Genomic DNA, 19,779 nt, shown 5'->3' with positions numbered 1-19,779 from the left:
ATTTTTTCAAAGATATTAATTGATTGATTGAACATCTAATTGATTAAGTGCCTGAGTGAGTAGTGAATGTATGTATGAATGCAAGATGATATGTTGTTTGGTAAAAATACCTTTTTATATATTTAATAAATTATAAATATAAATAAATATAAATGAAGATTATAAACGATAATAATTTCGTATTCAAAAACTATTATATATTGTAAATAGAATAAATTCTTTTATACATTCATTTATCTTCAAATTTATCATTTATTTTTAATTTCTAATCACAATAAAAAGTAAATGAAGAAATTGTGTAAATTGATAAGTTTTTTTTAATTTTTTCCTATTATTTTCCTTACTTAAATTTAAAAGTAATAATTTTAACAGTCTTTTATAAAAAATAATATAAGCATTATTTATTATCCTAAATTTTAGTTATCTAAAATATTTATTTGAAAGAATTTCTTTTAAAAAATAAAAACATTTCCTATCATAAAAATTGAAAGTAAAATAATAAAAATTAAATAAATCTTATTGATTAAAATATATATAAAATACCCTTAATAGAAATAAAATTTCCGAATAATACATTTTAATTTTTTAAACTTTAAGATGATTATTAATCATTTTTAACTTTTGAGACATGCAACTAAAATAATCAATCATAATATTAATTCTTTATTTTTATTTTATTAGGAAATAGGAGTCTGAGCTTTTCCTTTATAATGGTTTCTCCTGCTTGGAGTAGCATCTTCTGAAACATATTATGAAAAATACTTAGAATTATCTCTCTGTCTAATAGATTCTGCTTTTATTTAAGAAAGTTGAGGATTGTTATTACTTGATTAAGGTCTACTCATAGATAAACTCAATTATGAAAGTTTATGAGCTTGAGAAGAAGATGTGAATTTTTTTTTTGCTTATTATTTTACATCAACCAGCTTATATGTTTTTGTAACATAAGTAAAATCAAAATTTCTATAAGCATGGTATTTTTCTTCTTCTTCTCTAATCTTTTTAATTTAAAAATTAAATTTACTATTGAATAATCTTCAATTTTTTAAAACTAATATTTACCATTTAGTTCATAATATCAACTTATAATTATATCTTATCTTTTTTTAACTTTAAGCCTTACATTTCTTTCTTTTAAATATCTATGTCCTTTTATCTTTGCAAAAGTTTATTTTTTAAACCGCTGATTTTTGATAATATTTTTCTTAGCTATTTCTACTCCATTTCAGCCTGCAAATTCTCCTCTTGAGGTATTTGTTTTTTCTCTTTTTTATGAGTTTAGCTGATTTTCTCCTTGATTTTTTAAGCTAACTATCTAGTTTTGTCATTAACTATCAACATTAAAATTAAATTATATGAAAATTTTTAAAATTTGATGTTGTTATTTTCTAATTTACTTAAATCTACTTCCCACGCATTAGTATCCAATTTTTCAACTCCTTGAACATAGTCTTATTTTAAATTCATTCTGTAACTAACTTCAACATTTGGAAAAAGTATAAATTCTACCAAATCTCTTGGAATAATTCCTTTTAAATAATATGCGTAAGAAAATAAAAATAAAATAATGTAGATTTACTCAGTTCTATATTTTTAAGCTTTCCTCTTATCAAGCTGATAACAAAACCCATGATGCTAACTAATAATTTATTTCTAACTAATTTGAATTAGAGTTAAGTTTAATAAATATTTTTTTCAAAATTATTGTTTTCTCTTTCAGAAATATATTCGCAACACAATATTTTTCATTTCAAAGAATTAATTAATAATATCAATCAAATTTTTAAATTATTAAAAAAAAGATTAAATAAATTAATAATACTTTTTTGTTTTTGCCAACAAATTTTAGTGATTTTAAATACTTTTGTAACAACTAACAATCTAAATGGCTAGTATTTTTAATAAAAAGTCTATTTTAATGATAAAATTAGTATTCTAATATAATTTACATTTTTTAAAATTAAAATCTTATATTTAAATATGATTTGACTTTTTATCGACGAAGATAAATACTTATTTTTAATTTACAATTTTTAAATTTTGTATTATTTAATGAGGCAGTTATAAAAAAATATTAATTTTTTTTTTAAAGTTATTTTAGAGATTTTAATTTATTATTTCTAAAAAGCAGACTATAATATATTAGGTCTTTAATAAATGAAGATCTACAGATTTATAAATAAAATAGTATGAATATAAAATATTGATTTAATTTTATTTATGTATTTATTTATTTACTTACTTACTTATTTAGAGTTAATTTATTATATTAATTTTATTATTTTATCATTTTTGATAATTTTGGATTTAATTTTTGTTAGAAATATTATTAGTTTGATAATTCGATGGAGTTGTTGCTGTTGTTGTAGTAGTAAATTGTTGCAGATTCCCTTAGGATAATTGATTTTAATTTAAATATAAAGAAGACTATGAAGTTTAATGTCTAGCTTACATACTCATTAAATGATTTAAAGATTCTTCATATTTAGGATCTATTTTAAATAATGCTTTCTTTGCTTCTATAGCTATGTTGTATTTCAAGTCCTTATCAAATTAGTCAGGATTATATTTTCCGCTATTTACAGTTATAGACTATAGTAAATTGCTTTAGTTAGTATTTGTTTTTATAGAATTGCTTCCTGCGTTTGGTGCTTAGATATTTAAATGGTTAGTTTATTGATCTCTAAATGAAAGAGCTTAGGAGTTATTTTTAGATGTATTTTGATCAAGTCTACTCATTAGCTTTTTTTATCTCAAAGTTTAATTTTAATTATTAATAATTACTGGTTTTATCTTGTAGTTATTAGGAGAATGGGTAGGTGAAGATGCTAATCTGTTTTTTGATAGATTGCTTGCTTGATTTGTAATATTTTTATAATCATACTGAATGCTTTTACCAGAAGGTCTCTTCAAATATGCGTTTGATAAAGTAGATAAGATACCATTTGTCATTTGGCTATTTTAACTACTAGTAATATTAGCTAATTGATTTGTAGTGGCATTATTTATATTACTATTATTACAATAATTATTCATTCCACCACTGGTATTATTTTAAAGCACGTTATTATTATTAATAATGTTAGTTGTGTAATTTGGTAAATTTTAACTGATTCCATAATTTATTTTAGTTTAACTATTATTTTGGATGTTAGAATTAGAGAGAGGCTATATGCATAAATTTGGTTCTATTTAAAAAGTGTATAAATTAATATGATGGTTGTATTTATTTATATTTGAAATTTACATGATTTATTGTGACCTCTTTTACTTTGGTAAGCATTAGAGGTTGACTAGCTCTAGTTCGTATTAGTATAGTCGATGCTAGAATATTGACTATTAGAGCGAGGAGTGTTTCTTTGAGATACTTTAGGACTTAAGAAATTATCTTTTCTGTTGGTGGCTTGCGAGCTACTTTTTTTATTTTGAATAACTTTACTTGGCAAGTTAGCAATTTATTGTTTGCTTTAGTATTATTGAGTATAGTTTTGAGTCATTTATTTCTCCTAAATATTCGAATTCTGTAAAATATTGTTTGTGTTTTACGAAGTGTAAACATTAGTTGCTTACGATTTATCACAGAAAATCAAGCTTTTTTCCTATAATAATATTGATGAACTCATTTTACTGTTGTTGTAAGATGATTAATTGATCTTTCCTAGTTGAGAGTTTTCTTATAACTTGCCTTTTGAACTCACATTCATTGTGCTATTTTGAGGAGTATTGGAAGTAATTAATGACTTTAATTTATTTGTCGTGGTTCCTGAATTCATCTGTCTTTAGACAAAGTAAGAATTTTTTTTTTAGATTTCTCTTGAATTATTTCTACTGGAATACTAATTCTAACTTGTACCAGATTTTTAACTCATTCCTCCATTAGTCAATTCCCCTTAAATCATTGACTTAGATTTTTCTTTGTGCTTTCTATTCAATAAATTATGTAAAAAAATATAAATATAAATTTTTAGTAATTTTATTAATACTTAAAATTTTAAGATAGGTTGTCATTTTGTTGAGATTATTATGATTCCTATCCTAAGTTATTTCTGTAATTTTGTAATTAATTTGCATTATTGTGTTTGTTTAAGCTAGCAATTTTGTTATATAAATTGTTTTAGCATTGAGATACTTCTTCATAATTCTTTTCAGGTGAATGAGTTATTTCTTATTTAAATTATGTGTATGTAGAAGGAGAGCAGTGCTGTATTTAATTTAAACTTGACTACAAATTTTAACAGTTAAATTCTGTTTCAGATTGCTACTCTTCATTATTAGCTGTCTCTTCTTAAAATGTGAGCTCTAGATTCTCTTTATCTTTAAAAAACTATTCTGAAGTTTATTTTTATTCAAACATTTTGGATTAGGAACGATGATGCAAACTAGACTTAGAAAGTGTTTAGAAACCATTAGTTTATTAGGAATATACATTCTCCTAAATATTGATTAACCCGTCTTAAACTGATTATATGCTGCAATTCTTATTGATAGCATTTTAAGTATTGTAAACTTATCCGTTATTATCTACTGATTAAAACTGCTAAGAGATTTATTAAACAGATTACCAATTTGAGCAATCGTAGAATTCTATTTCATCTTAGTGCTCTTGTTGAGACAAAAATTAATTATTAGTAGAAAATTCTTCATTAGCTGCTATTTTATCTGTCTGACTTATCTTAGCTTGATTGCATAGACTCAAATTATCTCCAAAATTTACTGATTGCATGTGCTATTGACTAATCTAAGAATTTTTTCCATTCAAATTACTTTCTCTATAAATAATTAAATTTATATTTTTAAAAATATAAAAAATAAATATGATTGCTTTACTGTTTGAAAGTATTGCTTATGTTCATCCTGCTATGATCATGTTTCATAACTTTATTACTTGGAGTCACACTTTTAGGAGTTACTGAAGAGTTAAAAGATGAATCACCATTTTTTCTTTAGCTTTCAATGTTTATTTACTCTACTGCTTGAAGTAATTAAATCCTATTCAAGTCTCCTTCTTTTTTTTATGAAAGGGGCTTGCATGCTACCACTTTGTGAGAGCTTGGTGATGTATCATTAGGAATACATGCTATTTTAACATCCTTAGTTGTGTGATTTTTAGAAGGAGTTTATGATGTACTTTACTATCCGCTTTTATTATTGAAAACTTTTTATATCTATTCCAAGCTATTATTTTGACTCTTTAGAACATCTGTATTTAAACTTAATCCGTTTACAGCAGCTCCATTTTATTAAAAACTGAAAATGAGAGGGTTTCCTGTATTATTTTACTGCTATAATTTTTACTTTGCAATTTATTCTGGTGAAATCATCATTTCTGTTTCTTTTTTGTTCATTTTTGAATTGTTAAGCTAGGTATTTTATGCCAATTATGAAGGTGAACTGAATTAAATATTTTAGCTAATCTGTTTAAGAGGTGTAATATTTAATATTCCATTATTATTTGGAGGTTCTTAAGTTTGAGTAAAGCTAGAATAATTCTATTGCAAAGTTTAACTTATTTTTGTATTTAAAGGAGAATTAAAACTTGCTCCTTTTTATTATAAAGATTAATTCTATTTAATACATGAAAAGTTCTCTTTATCACAAGACTAGTAGCTATTTTACTTTATTAATTACTGCTAACCAGGAGATTAAGCGGATTTTGTAGCATATTTATTATTTTATTATTATTACTAAGAATAACCCAGAAGTGATGAGGTCTAGCTTTGATTGAAATAGTAAGTTTTTACTTGCTTATCTTTATCAATCCAATTTTAATTTTTGAGTTATTCTTAATTTTTTTACATTACAGATTGCTAGACATTTTTCACATGATAAGAAATTAAATCTGACTTTTCTGTATTATTTTCTGTTAAAATAAAAATATTTTTATTTGACAAAAATATTAAAATATTTAAGTAGATTTTTTGTTATTTTTAAAAATCTTTTTGTAAAACACTAGTTTCAATATGTATAAATGTTTTTTTTGCATGTAGTAAGTATTCTTGAAAAAATTAACATTCTAAATTTAAATAAAAATCTCTTTGTTCAAATTAAACTGCTTTAATAATTTACCTTCTGCTTATATTTTAAACATATCTGATAGCCTTTAGTCATCAACTTTTTGATTCAGATCCTTAACTTTTAGACCTCCGAAATACTCTATCGGGTCAAATAATTAATTCATCTCTAAGAAGTTTTATTTTATCATAATTTTTTCCATTTTTTATTAATTATTGATTGTCTCATCAAAATTGCTGCACCTTTTAATAAATATATCATTACAGTTAAGGCAAAGTATGAAATTTGCTAAATTCTTTTTAGTATTTTTAATTTTATTATTTTTAATTACTCTGAATTCTATCTAGATTCATGTAAGAATTCTTTAATTTACTCAGCCGTCAATTTTTCTCCTTCTCTTAAGATGCCTAAAATATTATTAATTCAAATAAAAACACTTCAATTTAAATAATTCTATTTTTTAAAATAATTTCCTTACCTTATTAATCTGGCTACTTTTATTTATAAGAAGACTAAGGTTGGCTAACACTTTGTGAAGTCTTTTTCATGATGGTCAATTAATCTTTATTAGCTCTCCTTGTTGTATGGTAAAGACTTATGTTTGAGTGAGTGTCTTCAATAAATTTCTATTTGCTATTTTATTGTATAGTAACTGCTTATATTTTTTAACTTTGTTTTTTTTTTGTAAATTTTTAATACAAATAATCAATTAGAAAAAAAAAACTAAAAAATTTTTCTAATTTGTTAATTAACAAAATCACTAAATTTCAAATAACTATAATTATTATCATGTTCGTAGTCATTTTACATATACATACGTTATAACAGAAACCTTAATTTAAATTTTGGTCAAAAGAATTATTTATTCAATTATTTTTCAAGACTTATATTAATCAATCAATCGATAATCTTAATTAACAATTTAAATTTATTTTATAAAAACATTTATTTCATATCTTAAAAATTAAATAAAAAATATGTATATTAATTTTTAATACTAAATAAAATCAAATTATCACTTAATATTAATCTAATTTAATGACTGATAACATTTATAATATATTCAAATATCAATTAATAATCTAAAAAGTACATTTATTAGATTTATCATTAAATTTACATTTAATAAGAATGAGAAAATTACACTCTCCAATAAATAAATTATTATCATATAATTTTCAAATTTTTAAATTCAATAAACCTTCAAAGTTCTACTTGGACAAAGGCATTTATTATTTTTTGTATTTTCTGATGTTTTTCTCACTTTTTGTTACTCTTCAGTGAGCCATTGCATATGGAATCAATAAACTCTCTAACTCATAAACTATGGACATCACTATTGGACTGATCTTAGCATATATTCAGATATTGAAGTAAAGCGGAAATAAATTAAAATCCTCAATCGAAAACGAGGTAAAGTGAAATTAATTATAACAGATAAAAATTAATTTAGAAAACTTAGCTAAATCAAATGAATTGCATTTAATTTTTACTCAAAAAAAGACTCACTTAGCTTAAAAATTTATATAAGTAACTAAAGCCTTTACTAAACGACGAATTAATTTTATATAAAACTTTTAAATAGAATAAATAAATACGGATAATTTATATAAATAAACAACTTCTATAAGAATTCTTCAAAATTTAACAGATTATCAGATAATTTATTTTTTTATGATTTGGAATAATTATTGTCAATATTATTTGTTAAGTTAAAAAAATATAAAATCATAAGCGATTTCTTTTTGTAAGAATAAAACAAAATTTTTAAAAATTTTCCTTAATAAAAATATTAATTTTCTTTTATATAAATACTATTTTATTTTTCAGGTTTGGTTTTTTAAATTTAAAAAGTATTTTTTTGCTATTTATTTTTGTTTTTCATTTAATTCTTATATTATAAACATTTTGCTTGTTTAATTATAGATGTATTTTCATTTAAAAATAATAATAATTAATTAGATTAAATTGTTTGTTAATATTAAATTTTTATATCAAAGGTGATAAAATGAATTAAATTTATTTTAAGAAAAAAAAAAATGATAGAATATAGATATTCAAAATGAATTACTATTCATTTTTATTATTTTGAATAAATGAAATTTTTTATTTAATTGTAAAAGAACAATGTGCTTCTTTTTATTTTTTAGTTGATTTCAAAATTGGTTGAACGAAATTAAAATTTTTTTATATAAAGACAAGGTCTACTCTACTGATTCTAAATATTCTGAATAGATTCTAATTAAATTATTAATCAACTATTTTTTTTAAGATTAATTATTGATAATAATATTAAATCCAAAGATAGCTATCTTTTTTACATAGTTTGAAAATGAAGAAAAAGAAAAATTAACCAAAGTTCCCTATTGTAATTTGATCATTCAATTATTAAGGCAGTTTATAAACTTAAAATTATCTAAAAATAGGCTAGAATAAAAAAAATAGTTTAGGAAAATTAAGATATTGGGAAAATTTGTAAGACTATTCCATATATTTTATGTAAATCATTTAAATTCTAAAATTAGCAGAAAACATCATCAAAATGGCTTAATAATCAATTTTTAATTTATAGCAAGATCTCTTGAACTTTTTTTAGAGGACATACTTTAATAAACTGTATAGGTTTGCAAAGATTATGATTTAAACAAAGTTCAACCACCTGCTCTGTAAAATATTATAAAAAAATAAACTGCGATAGCTAAATATGTATTTTATTAAATAGCAAAAAAGCGATTGAACTTTCAAAATATAATTTTATTGAGAAATCACTTGAAGGCGTTGAAGATTTAGAAAATAGCAAATTATTGAAGAGAAAAAAAAGTTAATCAAAGGAATAAGAGTAACTCATAAATCTTGTTTTCTCATAATAACAATTTAAAAATAATATGAATAATAAAATTTTGATATTTAATTAATTTGTTAAAAATAAATAAATAAAAAGTCCTCTTGAACCTAAAATAGAGAAAAAACTTAAAAGAGGAAGGTCAAAGAAAGAAGATAATCATGTTGGAAAATAAGATTCAAAAAAGAGTATACCCACAATTAATATAGATGATGACGATGAAGACGACGATGATGATGAATATGTCTAAGAAGAAGATGAAGATGATTGAATTAATATTACTAATTTACAATAAAAAATAAATTGTAAATAAATTAAATTATATATTTAATATTTGAAACTCAAATATATTTTAGCTATCAATTTTTTCCATGTAGAAGCTAATTGATCATTCATTAGATAAGAAGTTAAAAATATATCTATTATACTAAATTACCTTGAAATTAAATAATCAATCATTATCTCCGATGTATAACAAAACTGGCTTACTAATTATAATTAATAGAATATATATTAATTGTCACCTAAATATAAGTTTATAGATGTTTCTATTTGTATCAACTTCATCAAATACTACTTTGTTGAAATATATATAAATACTTAATTTGATTTTTATTAATATTAAAATAAAACAGATTTAAAATTTGAATTATTTATTATTTATTTTTCAGCTAATTAAAAATTTAAATAGAAGCGTCTATTTATAAAATTTGTTATTTTAATAAAAGAAATCTTATATTATTGGTTAAAATACTGTCAATACTACTTATTTATTTATTTATTTCTCGAAAAAATACTTAAATGATAAAAAATAATATTCAATTTTAGCAAGTTAAAAATAAAAAAGTATTAGAATAAAATTTTTACTTCACAAAGAAATAAAGTGATATAGTAAAAATTAGAAGACTAACATAAAAAAGTTAGAAAAAAAATTCTTAAGATCTTAACCACGGAAAATAAAGACCTATTAAATAAGCTTATTATAAAATGAAAAATAAACTTTCATTACAAAAACTCAATTTTATCATAATGTTCCTAATATTAAAATAGTACATTATATTTTATCATATTTTATGATATTTATAGTGATTTTAATGTTATCAATTGAATTTTTAACATTATAAAAATTTATTTATGATATTAATATTGAAGAAAAATTTTTTTAGAGGGTGAATATTCAGAATTTACGAAATAGGAACTAATGAAGTGACAAATTTATTAAATTTATAAATAGAATTAGTTTAATTAACTTTAATTATAATATTTTAGGTTTAAATCAAGTAATCTCTATTTTTATATTTCATAAAATATTGTAAAACTTGATAAACAACTTTTTTTTTGCTCTCTTATTAGAAAATTTAATAAAGTTAGTTTATGATAAATTTTGTCATGAAGAAGAATGAAAAATTTAATTTTTATTCTTAGAGATTAATTTATTGTAATGGAGATTTTTTTTTCTGGAAATGAGGAGAATATGTTTAACTTTTATAAACTTAAAAACCATAAGTTTTATTTCTTATAATATTCATATTTAAGTAAGCAAAATGTAATACTTGATATTTTTATATAAGTTTTATGTGTATATTAAAAAATAATTATTTTGTTTGTTTCATAAAAGTATGAAATAATTATTAAATTTTAGCTTAAAAGCATTTGATATCTTAATTAAACAATAGAATTAAATTATTAATTGTTTTATTTATTTTAAATCCTTACTATTTTATCAAATATAATCATTTTACAATAAAAAAACACTTATTGAAAGCTCAATTATATTATCATTTTTTTTGATTTTTTTCAAGTTCTTCTGCAAGCTTATCTATACGCTTAAATTAGAAAGGCCATTTAAAGTTATAAAGGAACTATCTAAGATCAAATCTGTTATCATCTGTAGAATAGCTTTCTGCATGGAAAGAAGGGGTAATAACAGTTTATTTGTGTCTGTTCAAGGCATAATATTTAAAGAAATGTTTTATTTTCTCTGCAATAGCTTATGGTTTCAAATGCTTCCATGAAGATACAGCTCTTTTGAACATAGAAACTGGACCTAGCTTATCATTCTTTCTCCATTTTCCATACACTCCAAGCTCATCGTATGTCATTCCCATATCTTATTCATCAGTTTGAGCAAACTTATCTCCATTTAGAGGTTTAAGCTCAGCAGTAGGTACTAAATCTAATATTTTCTTTGCTGCTTAGATATTTCTCTTTTCGTAGTTCCATCTTATGAATATTTATTTGTATATTTAATTTAATTTAGTAAAAAATAAAATTACTGAAGAAGTTTTCTAACATCAGTTTTAGAAATAGATCCAATAGGATTGATGTCTGCAGATGAACAATCATACTTTGTAAGGTAACCTCTTAATCCTTCATCAAGGTTAGCACTACCCAAAACTAACAAAAATCCATTTAAACCTTTATTCCAAGGAGCAAGCTAACCCATTAAGAAAGATGTAATCATTCTAGAACGTGACTATTGTTTTAATTTAAGAAAATTACATTTATTTAAAAAACTATTTAATTACCTAAATATTTTATAAGGCGATATCCTCTGCATAGGATTTGTTAAATTCAGGCCTTTTACCAAATGTTTCTTCTGCTATATCTTCAAAAGCCTTAAATACCTTTTCAATATTTACGTTGTAGTGAGTGCTATTAATTTCTTCAGAGAGTAATTAAGCAAGGTCTCTGGTCTCTTAAGAGCTGTTTCTTGTTCCTAAATACCCTGTATATAATACTCTTTTACAAATATCTTTAGGATTAGTAGGCATAAAAGATTCATCTTTAACTATTTAACGCAAAGTCTGGAGAATACTTTCATCATTTTTCATAGTTTCAAAAGCAACACAACACATATTATAAACAATTAGGGCAGTTGAAGCACTGTCAGCACCTCCAGAAAGAGGTAAAAAGAAACCATTAGCTCCAGATCTCCTTAAATAATCCCAGAGATAGCATGATGGACCATAAGATAAATCATGAACTATGTATTGCAAAACTTCTTCATCTGAGAGTTCTTTATATACAGACTCACTAAAAGGTATTTGAGCAATACTTATATCAGCATGAACAACTGGGTACTTTTTTATCAAATAAAAAAATATAAAATTAAAAAAATTTTATTTATTTTATTTTTGTTTTAACAAAGAACTTGAAAAAAATTAAAATTGTGTTTTTTAGTAAATTAATTAGTTATTTATTTAATTCTTTGCTTATATTTTTTAATTATATTAATTAATTAATAATTATTTTATTTTTACCCTTTTTACTTCTAATGCTTGCTCACCAAAAGACTTATTTTCTGCACGAGATGATCTGACTCTATCAAGATCAACTTAGGTTATTACCAAATCAATATCTTAGAGTGCAAACATATCTGTCATAGATAGAATTTTTCCATTTTAAGCGATAATAGAAGCACCATCAAAGTAAATTCTATTACCATCACAACCTCTTAAATTAGAATATAAATAAATTGCTCCAGTTTTGATAGTTGCTTCAAGGATCATATTTAATCTACGCTTTTGTTTATTTGTTTCGTAATGAGAACCGCTCATGTTTAAAAATATTTCTACTCCATTTAGACTTAGAACACTGCTTAATGTGCTTGGCATCCAAAGTTCTTAACATGTTTCAATACCAATACGGGTATCTAATGTTTGGATAATTGCATTTCCAAAAGGAACACTCTTTTGTTTTGTTATTTACTAAATTATCATAGGAAGTTCAAATGTCTCAATCTCTTTATTAATACCCCAAGCTGTGAAAAATCTAGGCTCTCTGTAATTACCTCCTTCTGCAAGATATATTTTAGGTCTGATCAATAATATCTGCTTATTAAGGACTATAACAGCACAATTAAAAAGTATGTTATTGTGCAAAACAGGCATTCCAATAGCACATAAAATACCGTTTGTAATATCTGAATCTAATATTTCTGCTAACACTTCCCATGAATGAGTAATAGTATCTGTTTCTAGAAAATGATCTTCACAGCTATAACCTGTTACTTCTAGTTCTGGACCTAAACGAATAGTACACCCTTGAGCCTTAGCTTGCTTAATTGATTTAATGATATTGTTTTTATTCCATTCAAAATCCATTGCCCATTAGTTTAATGTGCAAGTTGCTACTTTGGCAGTAGTAAACTATGACTCTATAAACAGCTTATCCATAAAATATTTAGTTAATCTTTTTATTTTACAATTATTTATTTTAATTAATATGATCAGGTTAATTGGTATATTTAAATTTCAGAGTATCCTCTTTTCTTTATATTATTAAATTGATCGGAAATAAATAGCCAAATAATCTTTGTATGATAGATAAATATGTAAAATGATATCTTTACCTTTAAAATGTGAATTATGACGTTTAATTTTTCTGTTTTTATTCTCAAGATCCAAAATATTCTAAAATAATAAAATTTGCTTCTAATATTAAAATTATTACTTTTTTTGAAATAAAATAAATAGCCAAAATAAATAAAAAAGAGTTAATTTATTTTAAGTATTTAATATTCATTTTCTAAGAATCAATTTAATAAATCAAATTTTTCTTATCAAAAAATAAAATAAAAAGTCATTCAATCTTGTAAAATCCGAGATAGTATAGTGGTTAGTATTCCTGCCTGTCACGCAGGAGACCCGGGTTCAATTCCCGGTCTCGGAGCTTTTTTTTTTTATACAATAAATAAAAAGAATAAAATTTAAAATATCTTAATTTAATTTAAGAAGAATTTAAAATAATTTATAAATATATATCTGTTTTATTAAATTTTTCTTTATTTATTGAATTCACTTTAAATTATTTTTATTTCATTTTTTCATTTTATTTCTTCTTTTAAACATAAAAAGAAAATAAAGGTAAAAAAATACTGATTAGAAAGATTTTATGAAGTTAGTTAATTTTTTTTTTTTAAATGTTTAATTTGATTATTTGTAAATTTTAATAATTGGCTAATTAAAAATATTTTATTGATTGGATTAAAGAAATAAATTGTTTTTAAATTAAAAAAATAAAAATATTTTGAATTATAGCTTGATTTGATTGATGCCAATAATTTTAGTTATATTTAAAATAAATTTAAATGTATTTATGTATCTACGAATTTAACGTATAATATATAAACTGCTTACACAAAAACAATTTATTTATAATTATTATAATCTTATATTCAATTTTTTCTTCATGTATTTCTTTTTGTTGTATCTTCTTGTCTAAGTATTATTCTGACATAAATTTACTTTTGTTAGTTATTTAATTTAATATTATAGTATTTTATTGGATTTGTTTTTTAACGCATATTAAAGTGGGAATAGTTTTGATTGGCAAAAATTTAAATAGTAAAAATAAATAAAAAATTATTCTTTAATTAAATAAATATTAAGCAAATAAATTAATAAATAAAAATTTCAAAAATAAATTAACTTCTTTGAAAGAAAAAATTTAAATTATACATATTCACTAGCTACTAGATAATTCTTTTTTTTATTCAATTATCTCATCTTAATTTTCCTATGTTCTTTCAATTTCTAACAATTTGCTCCTTTAATTTCTTGAAGTAGATAATGTTAATAAATAACTGTCTGTATCTAAAATTTATGCTGGATATTGTTTGATTAATGGACTTAATGTGATTAATTCTTAATTTTCTAGATTTGTACTATTTTTCTTATTTCTGAGTTAATATTTATAGATTTGCTAGGCATTATTTATTAATTTAGGCTTATCTTATTATTCTGTAGATCTTTCATTTTTACCATCCTTAAATTTTATTCCTATATTAAAAGTTTATTGGAGATTTTAGCTGGCATCTTCGAAAAAGGGATTACTAGTTTTTAGGTAATCTTAATTGTAATTATTTGGAGATTAGGTTGGATTTTTATCTTTTTAAGTTCCTATGACTTAAGATATATACTCTTGTTCATCTGGAATAGATAAATTAGCAATATTATTTGGAAAAGTTATCTTTTATGCTTCTATTTTTAATAGAAACTGCTAAATAACATAATCTTCAGAGTCAAATATTCGAATTAGAATTTCTTAGCTATCACTTATATCTGGTACCCCATGAAAAAAAAGCAATCCTTGTTTTTAGTCAAGACTCAACCAATTAGGTAATTTATTATTTTCATAAGCAGCATATCTCTAGTATTCTAAGTTTAGTAGTTTTATCAAAGGGCGAATGCAAAAATTATAGTTTACCTTTTAATAAGCTAACACTTACTTGATAGAATAAGGAGGTAGGTGAATAGATTCACCTATAGAAGGCTATAGCGGAGAAGGTTTATAAGAACAAAATCCTAGTGCATCTGCAAATATTACATCTCTAATAAGTCTTAAATTTATTCCAAGTTCTTATTCTTTTACAAACTTTTCCAAAGAGCCAAAAGTAAATTGAAGATTTAGATCTATTGAAATAATTCCTATTTTTGCAAGTATTTAAACCAACATGTCTATATTTAAATTTAAATGAGGAAATACGTTATTTTGTTATTCACATTCAGATTTAATATTTATTTCATCTGTATAATTAATATTCACAATGTACTTGTACCAATCATTTTTTGTGTAATATTCTGATAATTTTCCAATATTTTATAAACACTCATATATTAATAGAGACCTTTTATCAAGATTTAGAATTTGCCTAGATAATTGTGAATGAATAGCTTTATGAATTCTTGAGTTAGAATTAATAAGCTCGCTTTAGTAAACCTACTAGGTTAGATTAGGGATTCTAGGAGAAGCGAGGAAATTATATTAAAGAATATCTTAAACTACTTAAGTCATTGTTATGCCTCCACTCTCCTTTAAATATCTCTACTCGATAAAGCTTCGCTTATAATGCTGGCTAGTCTTAACGAGTAATAACTTGGTTTACTCTACAACTTCAATTTATTTTTTATTAAAAATAAAATTTTGATTATTGATTATCCTATCACGGCATTCTTAAGTTTAATTAAAGTTAAGTAGCATTATTTAATTCGATTTATCCTTTTACACAGATATTTCTGATTTTTTTTCATTAGATTTAGAACAGGAAATTATCTTTGAAAATATATTATTGGTAATGATTCTAGAGTGAATATTGATATCTGAAAGAATAACAATCTTTTTTTGATAAAGCTAAGAGTTAAATATAGTTTCTGAACTATATTCCACCTTCCTTCTAAAGCACATGCTTAAAAATAAACCTCTTTTCTAATAAAGACCTAAAACAGCAAAGAGAGGTCCTAGAATTTTCATCAAAATATTAAATAATAACGAAAAAGGAATAGCATATACTTTAATTGTAAAGTAATCTTCTGCTTGAGTGTACCCATCACTTGCTATAATTTTGAATGTAAAAACTTCTCTATAAATACTAGAAGAAGCAAAGCCGTTATAGCTTAATTAAGACCCACTTTATTAAAGCCATAACGATGTAGTTAAATTTTGATAGGAATTCCCATCATTGTATTAAATATAGTATGTGATCTATTTAGAATCTTCTACAATGAATGTATCAGAGGCAAACTCAAAATATATCTAAGTTTCAATTGGTACTTCTGAATCTGGAAACTGTCTATCAAACTACATTTATAAAGTCTTTTCTGGATTTACTTTGAGTTTTTTTTTTAAGGTGATAAACTTGCACTTGTTAATTGGTCTATTTATAATAAGAGGATAATTTACACCATCAACTAAAGTTAAATTAAGTGTTTATTAAGAATTTTAAGCATCATCATCCATAAAGAGAGCTGTGCTATTTGCAAACATGATTTGGTTTTGAAGTACTGCATTCACTGCTGCTAAGCTACCTTCAATCTTAATCTGATCCTATTGTTCTGAAATAGATGTAATTACTCTGTCGTATGTCTTCAAAACAAATCTTCCAGAATTCTTATCAACTTATAAATAACAGTCAATTATATCTGTTGACAAGCTAGAAATATACTATTAAGGATTGGTAAAATTAACCAAAAGAGATGGTTTTACATTAAATATGATAGGGTTTATATAATATGCTCTCATGAGTGTTAGACAAACCTTTTCAGTTATTTGATCAGAAATAACTCCAAAGTTTGATTATTAATTTTAAGACTACATGATAGTGCTTAAATAATCACCAAACTCAAAATTGCAGGGTGAATCGAATGTTGTTGACACAAAATAATTTGAGTCAATTACCTTTTAACTTATTAAAAATTAAAAGATTTAAAGAGCTTAAGCTTCATTTGTTATGCCTAAATCGTTTATGCCTCCATCCTCTGATTAATAAACGAACAAATCTGAAGTGAGTGGGAAAGCTGTTTTGATAAGAACAGTATTTAAGTTAGAAGAATTTTCCTGACTACCTAGAGCTTATTTATCAACATACATGCTGATAATTTTTTTAAAATTATCATAAAAAGCATAAGAAGGTAGGCTAGCAATTTAGCCTTGAGTGTATGAAAATACGTCTACGACTTGCATTCCACTCTAAAAAGGATAAAGAACTGAAAAACTTAATTCTATTGTTTGTCCAACATAAAAAGTATAGTCACTAGATGAGTTACTTCCTAATTGAGGATTTATTTTCACAGTTGTTTTTTATCCTGTTAATTTATCTATCGTTACTTGATTAGCTTATGTATGGATCTTAACCTTACTAGTTAATGGTATAGCTATTATTCTTTATGGGTTTGTAACAAAAATATACTCTCCTGTCTTCGGACCACAAAGATATGTTGCAAACTCTTAGCCATAACTGTAACTGCTTAAAACAAAAGGATTGAGCTTATCTCTCATATCTACGAGTGTCACAAAACCATTATCCATTTAAACAGTTAGTATAAAATTGTCATTTTATAAAAGCATACCAGAATTGCAATAACCCTATATAGGGACTCTTGATATAATTACTATTTTAGGTAAAGCAGACAAATCAATTATAGCAAATCCTCTTACTCCGTCAATCAAGTAAGCATATTGTAAAATATCTGATAATATTATATTTTCACCTCCTAGGGTATTGACTTAGTCCACAAGTTTCAAATTATTCTTATCACTTGCATCCAATAAATAGAGTCCATAGAATCTAACTGTGCCAAATATCCATTTGTTGTCTTTTGTTATTGCAGCTCCTTAGTTTTCGCCTGCTAATGAAGCAGGGTTTTGCCAGTATTGTAATAGTTTTAATTGTAAGGGATTCGATGTATCAAAAAGGAGCATTCCTGTCTCATATGTAACAATAGCAAATTACCTATCTGAGCTAAAAATCATGTACTCAGAGAAACTAAATCCATCCATTGTGTAAGAAGATACTTCTTAGATATTCTATAAAGATATGTTTGGATTAGAAGGATCAGAAATTTTGAAAATAGTGATTAACTTTGAGATATTTAATGAAAGTACGTACATGTATTGACTCTAGGGGTCTATAATTATGGAGTCAGTTCCTACATTATAATAGATAGCAGTAGATACTTTTAGTTTATAAGGGTCTCCATAATATGGAAATATATACATTCCATCATGATCGAAAGCTCCTAACATGTAAGTATTGGTTGAGTCTATTAAACAGCTCCATTTATATTCAATATCAGCCATGGGTTCATTTTTTGTTTGGTGAATATTGAATAAGTTTGGGAAATTATCATTTAAATTTACTTAAGTTCTCTCAAAAAGAAATACACTCAAAGCGTTTGAGAAATATAAATAATTTCCATCAGCAGAAAATTCTATGGAAAGAGAATGAGAATCGACTTAAATTTGTTAAAAAAGTTACACATTTGAAAGATCTCTGATGTCAAAAACATACATTCCCTCAGATCTAACCCCAAGGAAAAGAAGTTAATTGTCTTAAGATAAAGCTAAGGACTGTATTGATTCACTTGCTTTTTAATTAAAATTAAATTTATTAAAACTTAAATCAACGGGATAATTATTGGTCTATGAGCTTAAATTCTGAATATTAGCATAAAATAAACCATTCCATGTATCTACTTAAAAAATAAATGAATTATTGTTTGTAGCAATACTAATCATGCCTTTAAATTATCCTTTTCCTTAAGCTGCTAGAGTAAATTTGATTTACCTTTTCAGTGTCTACTGATCCTATACTAAACTCAATTAAAATATTTAAGTACCAAGTCTCTCACAACTTACGTAGAGCCAGAGCTCATCAATAGATGAAGATATTTAAGGAATAATTGTAGATCCTGTGTTATAGTTACCTATTGTTAATGGATTTTTTATATCACTCACATCGTAAGCAGCTACATTACCATCTGATCCACAAGCTATCAGTACTTGACTTGTCTCCAGCAAAATTATTGACTGAACTTAACTTTTAAATTGCTAAGAACTTATTTCTATCAACTAATAATTACTGTCTCCAATTTTTACTAACTCAAATATTTAAACTTGCTATTGTAAACCAAAAAATATGTACTTACAATCTCTGCTTACATCAAATGCATTGATGTACTAATTTCCTATTTTCTATGATAAAAGTACTCCACTAAGTAGTCTATCTGAAATAGTAATTCCGCTATACCCTGTTGCTATGAAAACCAAGTTACAGCTTGAAGATAATTTAATTCTCAATGGGTTCTATGTGTCACTAAAGTCCAATTTAGTTAGATAAAATGGAGAGTATATCTGATCTAAGCTTTAAAAAGATACCTTAATTATCAAACATATTAGTAGATATTTAAGATTTTTAACTTGGAAGACCATTAACTTTAAGAATAAAGTTTTATTTACTAGTAGTTATTTTCTATTTTTTTTATTATATGCTTTTCCTTATTTATTTAGCTATTTAAATGTTTTTTATTTATTAAAGTTTATTAATTTACAGTTTAAAGCATTGTTTTTATTTCTTTGAATAGTCAGTAATTTTTATTGCATTGACTATTAAAGAATAAAAACTTTAAATTTTCATTACAGTTAAC

The 19,779-nt window shown here is 23.7% G+C and overlaps 5 protein-coding genes across 5 annotated transcripts; 1 reads left to right on the top strand and 4 right to left on the bottom strand. All coding sequences in view use genetic code 6, as the record gives it.

Annotated features, from left to right (window-relative positions):
• Positions 1-647: 647 nt before the first annotated feature.
• Positions 648-1,631, bottom strand: TTHERM_00474810 (hypothetical protein; the record flags this gene model as incomplete). The annotated part of the gene is made up of 4 exons (XM_001023963.2): positions 648-998; positions 1,063-1,331; positions 1,398-1,529; positions 1,580-1,631. The coding sequence occupies 4 exons, from the start codon at positions 1,629-1,631 to the stop codon at positions 648-650; spliced, it is 804 nt and encodes a 267-aa protein (XP_001023963.2).
• Positions 1,632-2,286: 655 nt separating this feature from the next.
• Positions 2,287-6,704, bottom strand: TTHERM_00474800 (endo-1,4-beta-xylanase xylA, putative; the record flags this gene model as incomplete). Its single annotated transcript, XM_001023962.2, has 7 exons — positions 6,491-6,704; positions 6,344-6,419; positions 6,067-6,254; positions 4,828-5,860; positions 3,984-4,769; positions 3,248-3,924; positions 2,287-3,188 (listed from the first exon to the last, which is right to left on the bottom strand). Exons 1-7 carry the CDS (start codon positions 6,558-6,560, stop codon positions 2,287-2,289), a joined length of 3,732 nt encoding a protein of 1,243 aa, XP_001023962.2. The 5' UTR covers positions 6,561-6,704.
• Positions 6,705-8,344: 1,640 nt separating this feature from the next.
• Positions 8,345-9,125, top strand: TTHERM_00474790 (histone-like transcription factor and archaeal histone protein; the record flags this gene model as incomplete). Its single annotated transcript, XM_001023961.3, has 5 exons — positions 8,345-8,380; positions 8,439-8,511; positions 8,585-8,678; positions 8,735-8,851; positions 8,954-9,125. The coding sequence occupies 5 exons, from the start codon at positions 8,345-8,347 to the stop codon at positions 9,123-9,125; spliced, it is 492 nt and encodes a 163-aa protein (XP_001023961.2).
• Positions 9,126-10,632: 1,507 nt separating this feature from the next.
• TTHERM_00474780 (glutamine-dependent NAD(+) synthetase protein) lies at positions 10,633-13,032 on the bottom strand (the record flags this gene model as incomplete). The annotated part of the gene is made up of 4 exons (XM_001023960.3): positions 10,633-11,077; positions 11,131-11,330; positions 11,383-11,937; positions 12,118-13,032. The coding sequence occupies 4 exons, from the start codon at positions 13,030-13,032 to the stop codon at positions 10,633-10,635; spliced, it is 2,115 nt and encodes a 704-aa protein (XP_001023960.1).
• Positions 13,033-14,320: 1,288 nt separating this feature from the next.
• On the bottom strand, positions 14,321-19,564 carry TTHERM_00474760 (calpain family cysteine protease; the record flags this gene model as incomplete). The annotated part of the gene is made up of 1 exon (XM_001023959.1): positions 14,321-19,564. One exon carries the CDS (start codon positions 19,562-19,564, stop codon positions 14,321-14,323), a length of 5,244 nt encoding a protein of 1,747 aa, XP_001023959.1.
• Between the last annotated feature and the right edge of the window lie 215 nt (positions 19,565-19,779).

Source organism: Tetrahymena thermophila (assembly GCF_000189635.1).
Source record: "Tetrahymena thermophila SB210 genomic scaffold scf_8254403, whole genome shotgun sequence".
In the NCBI taxonomy this organism is placed as follows: Eukaryota; Ciliophora; class Oligohymenophorea; order Hymenostomatida; family Tetrahymenidae; genus Tetrahymena; species Tetrahymena thermophila.
This window is presented reverse-complemented; position numbering and strand designations above follow the sequence as displayed.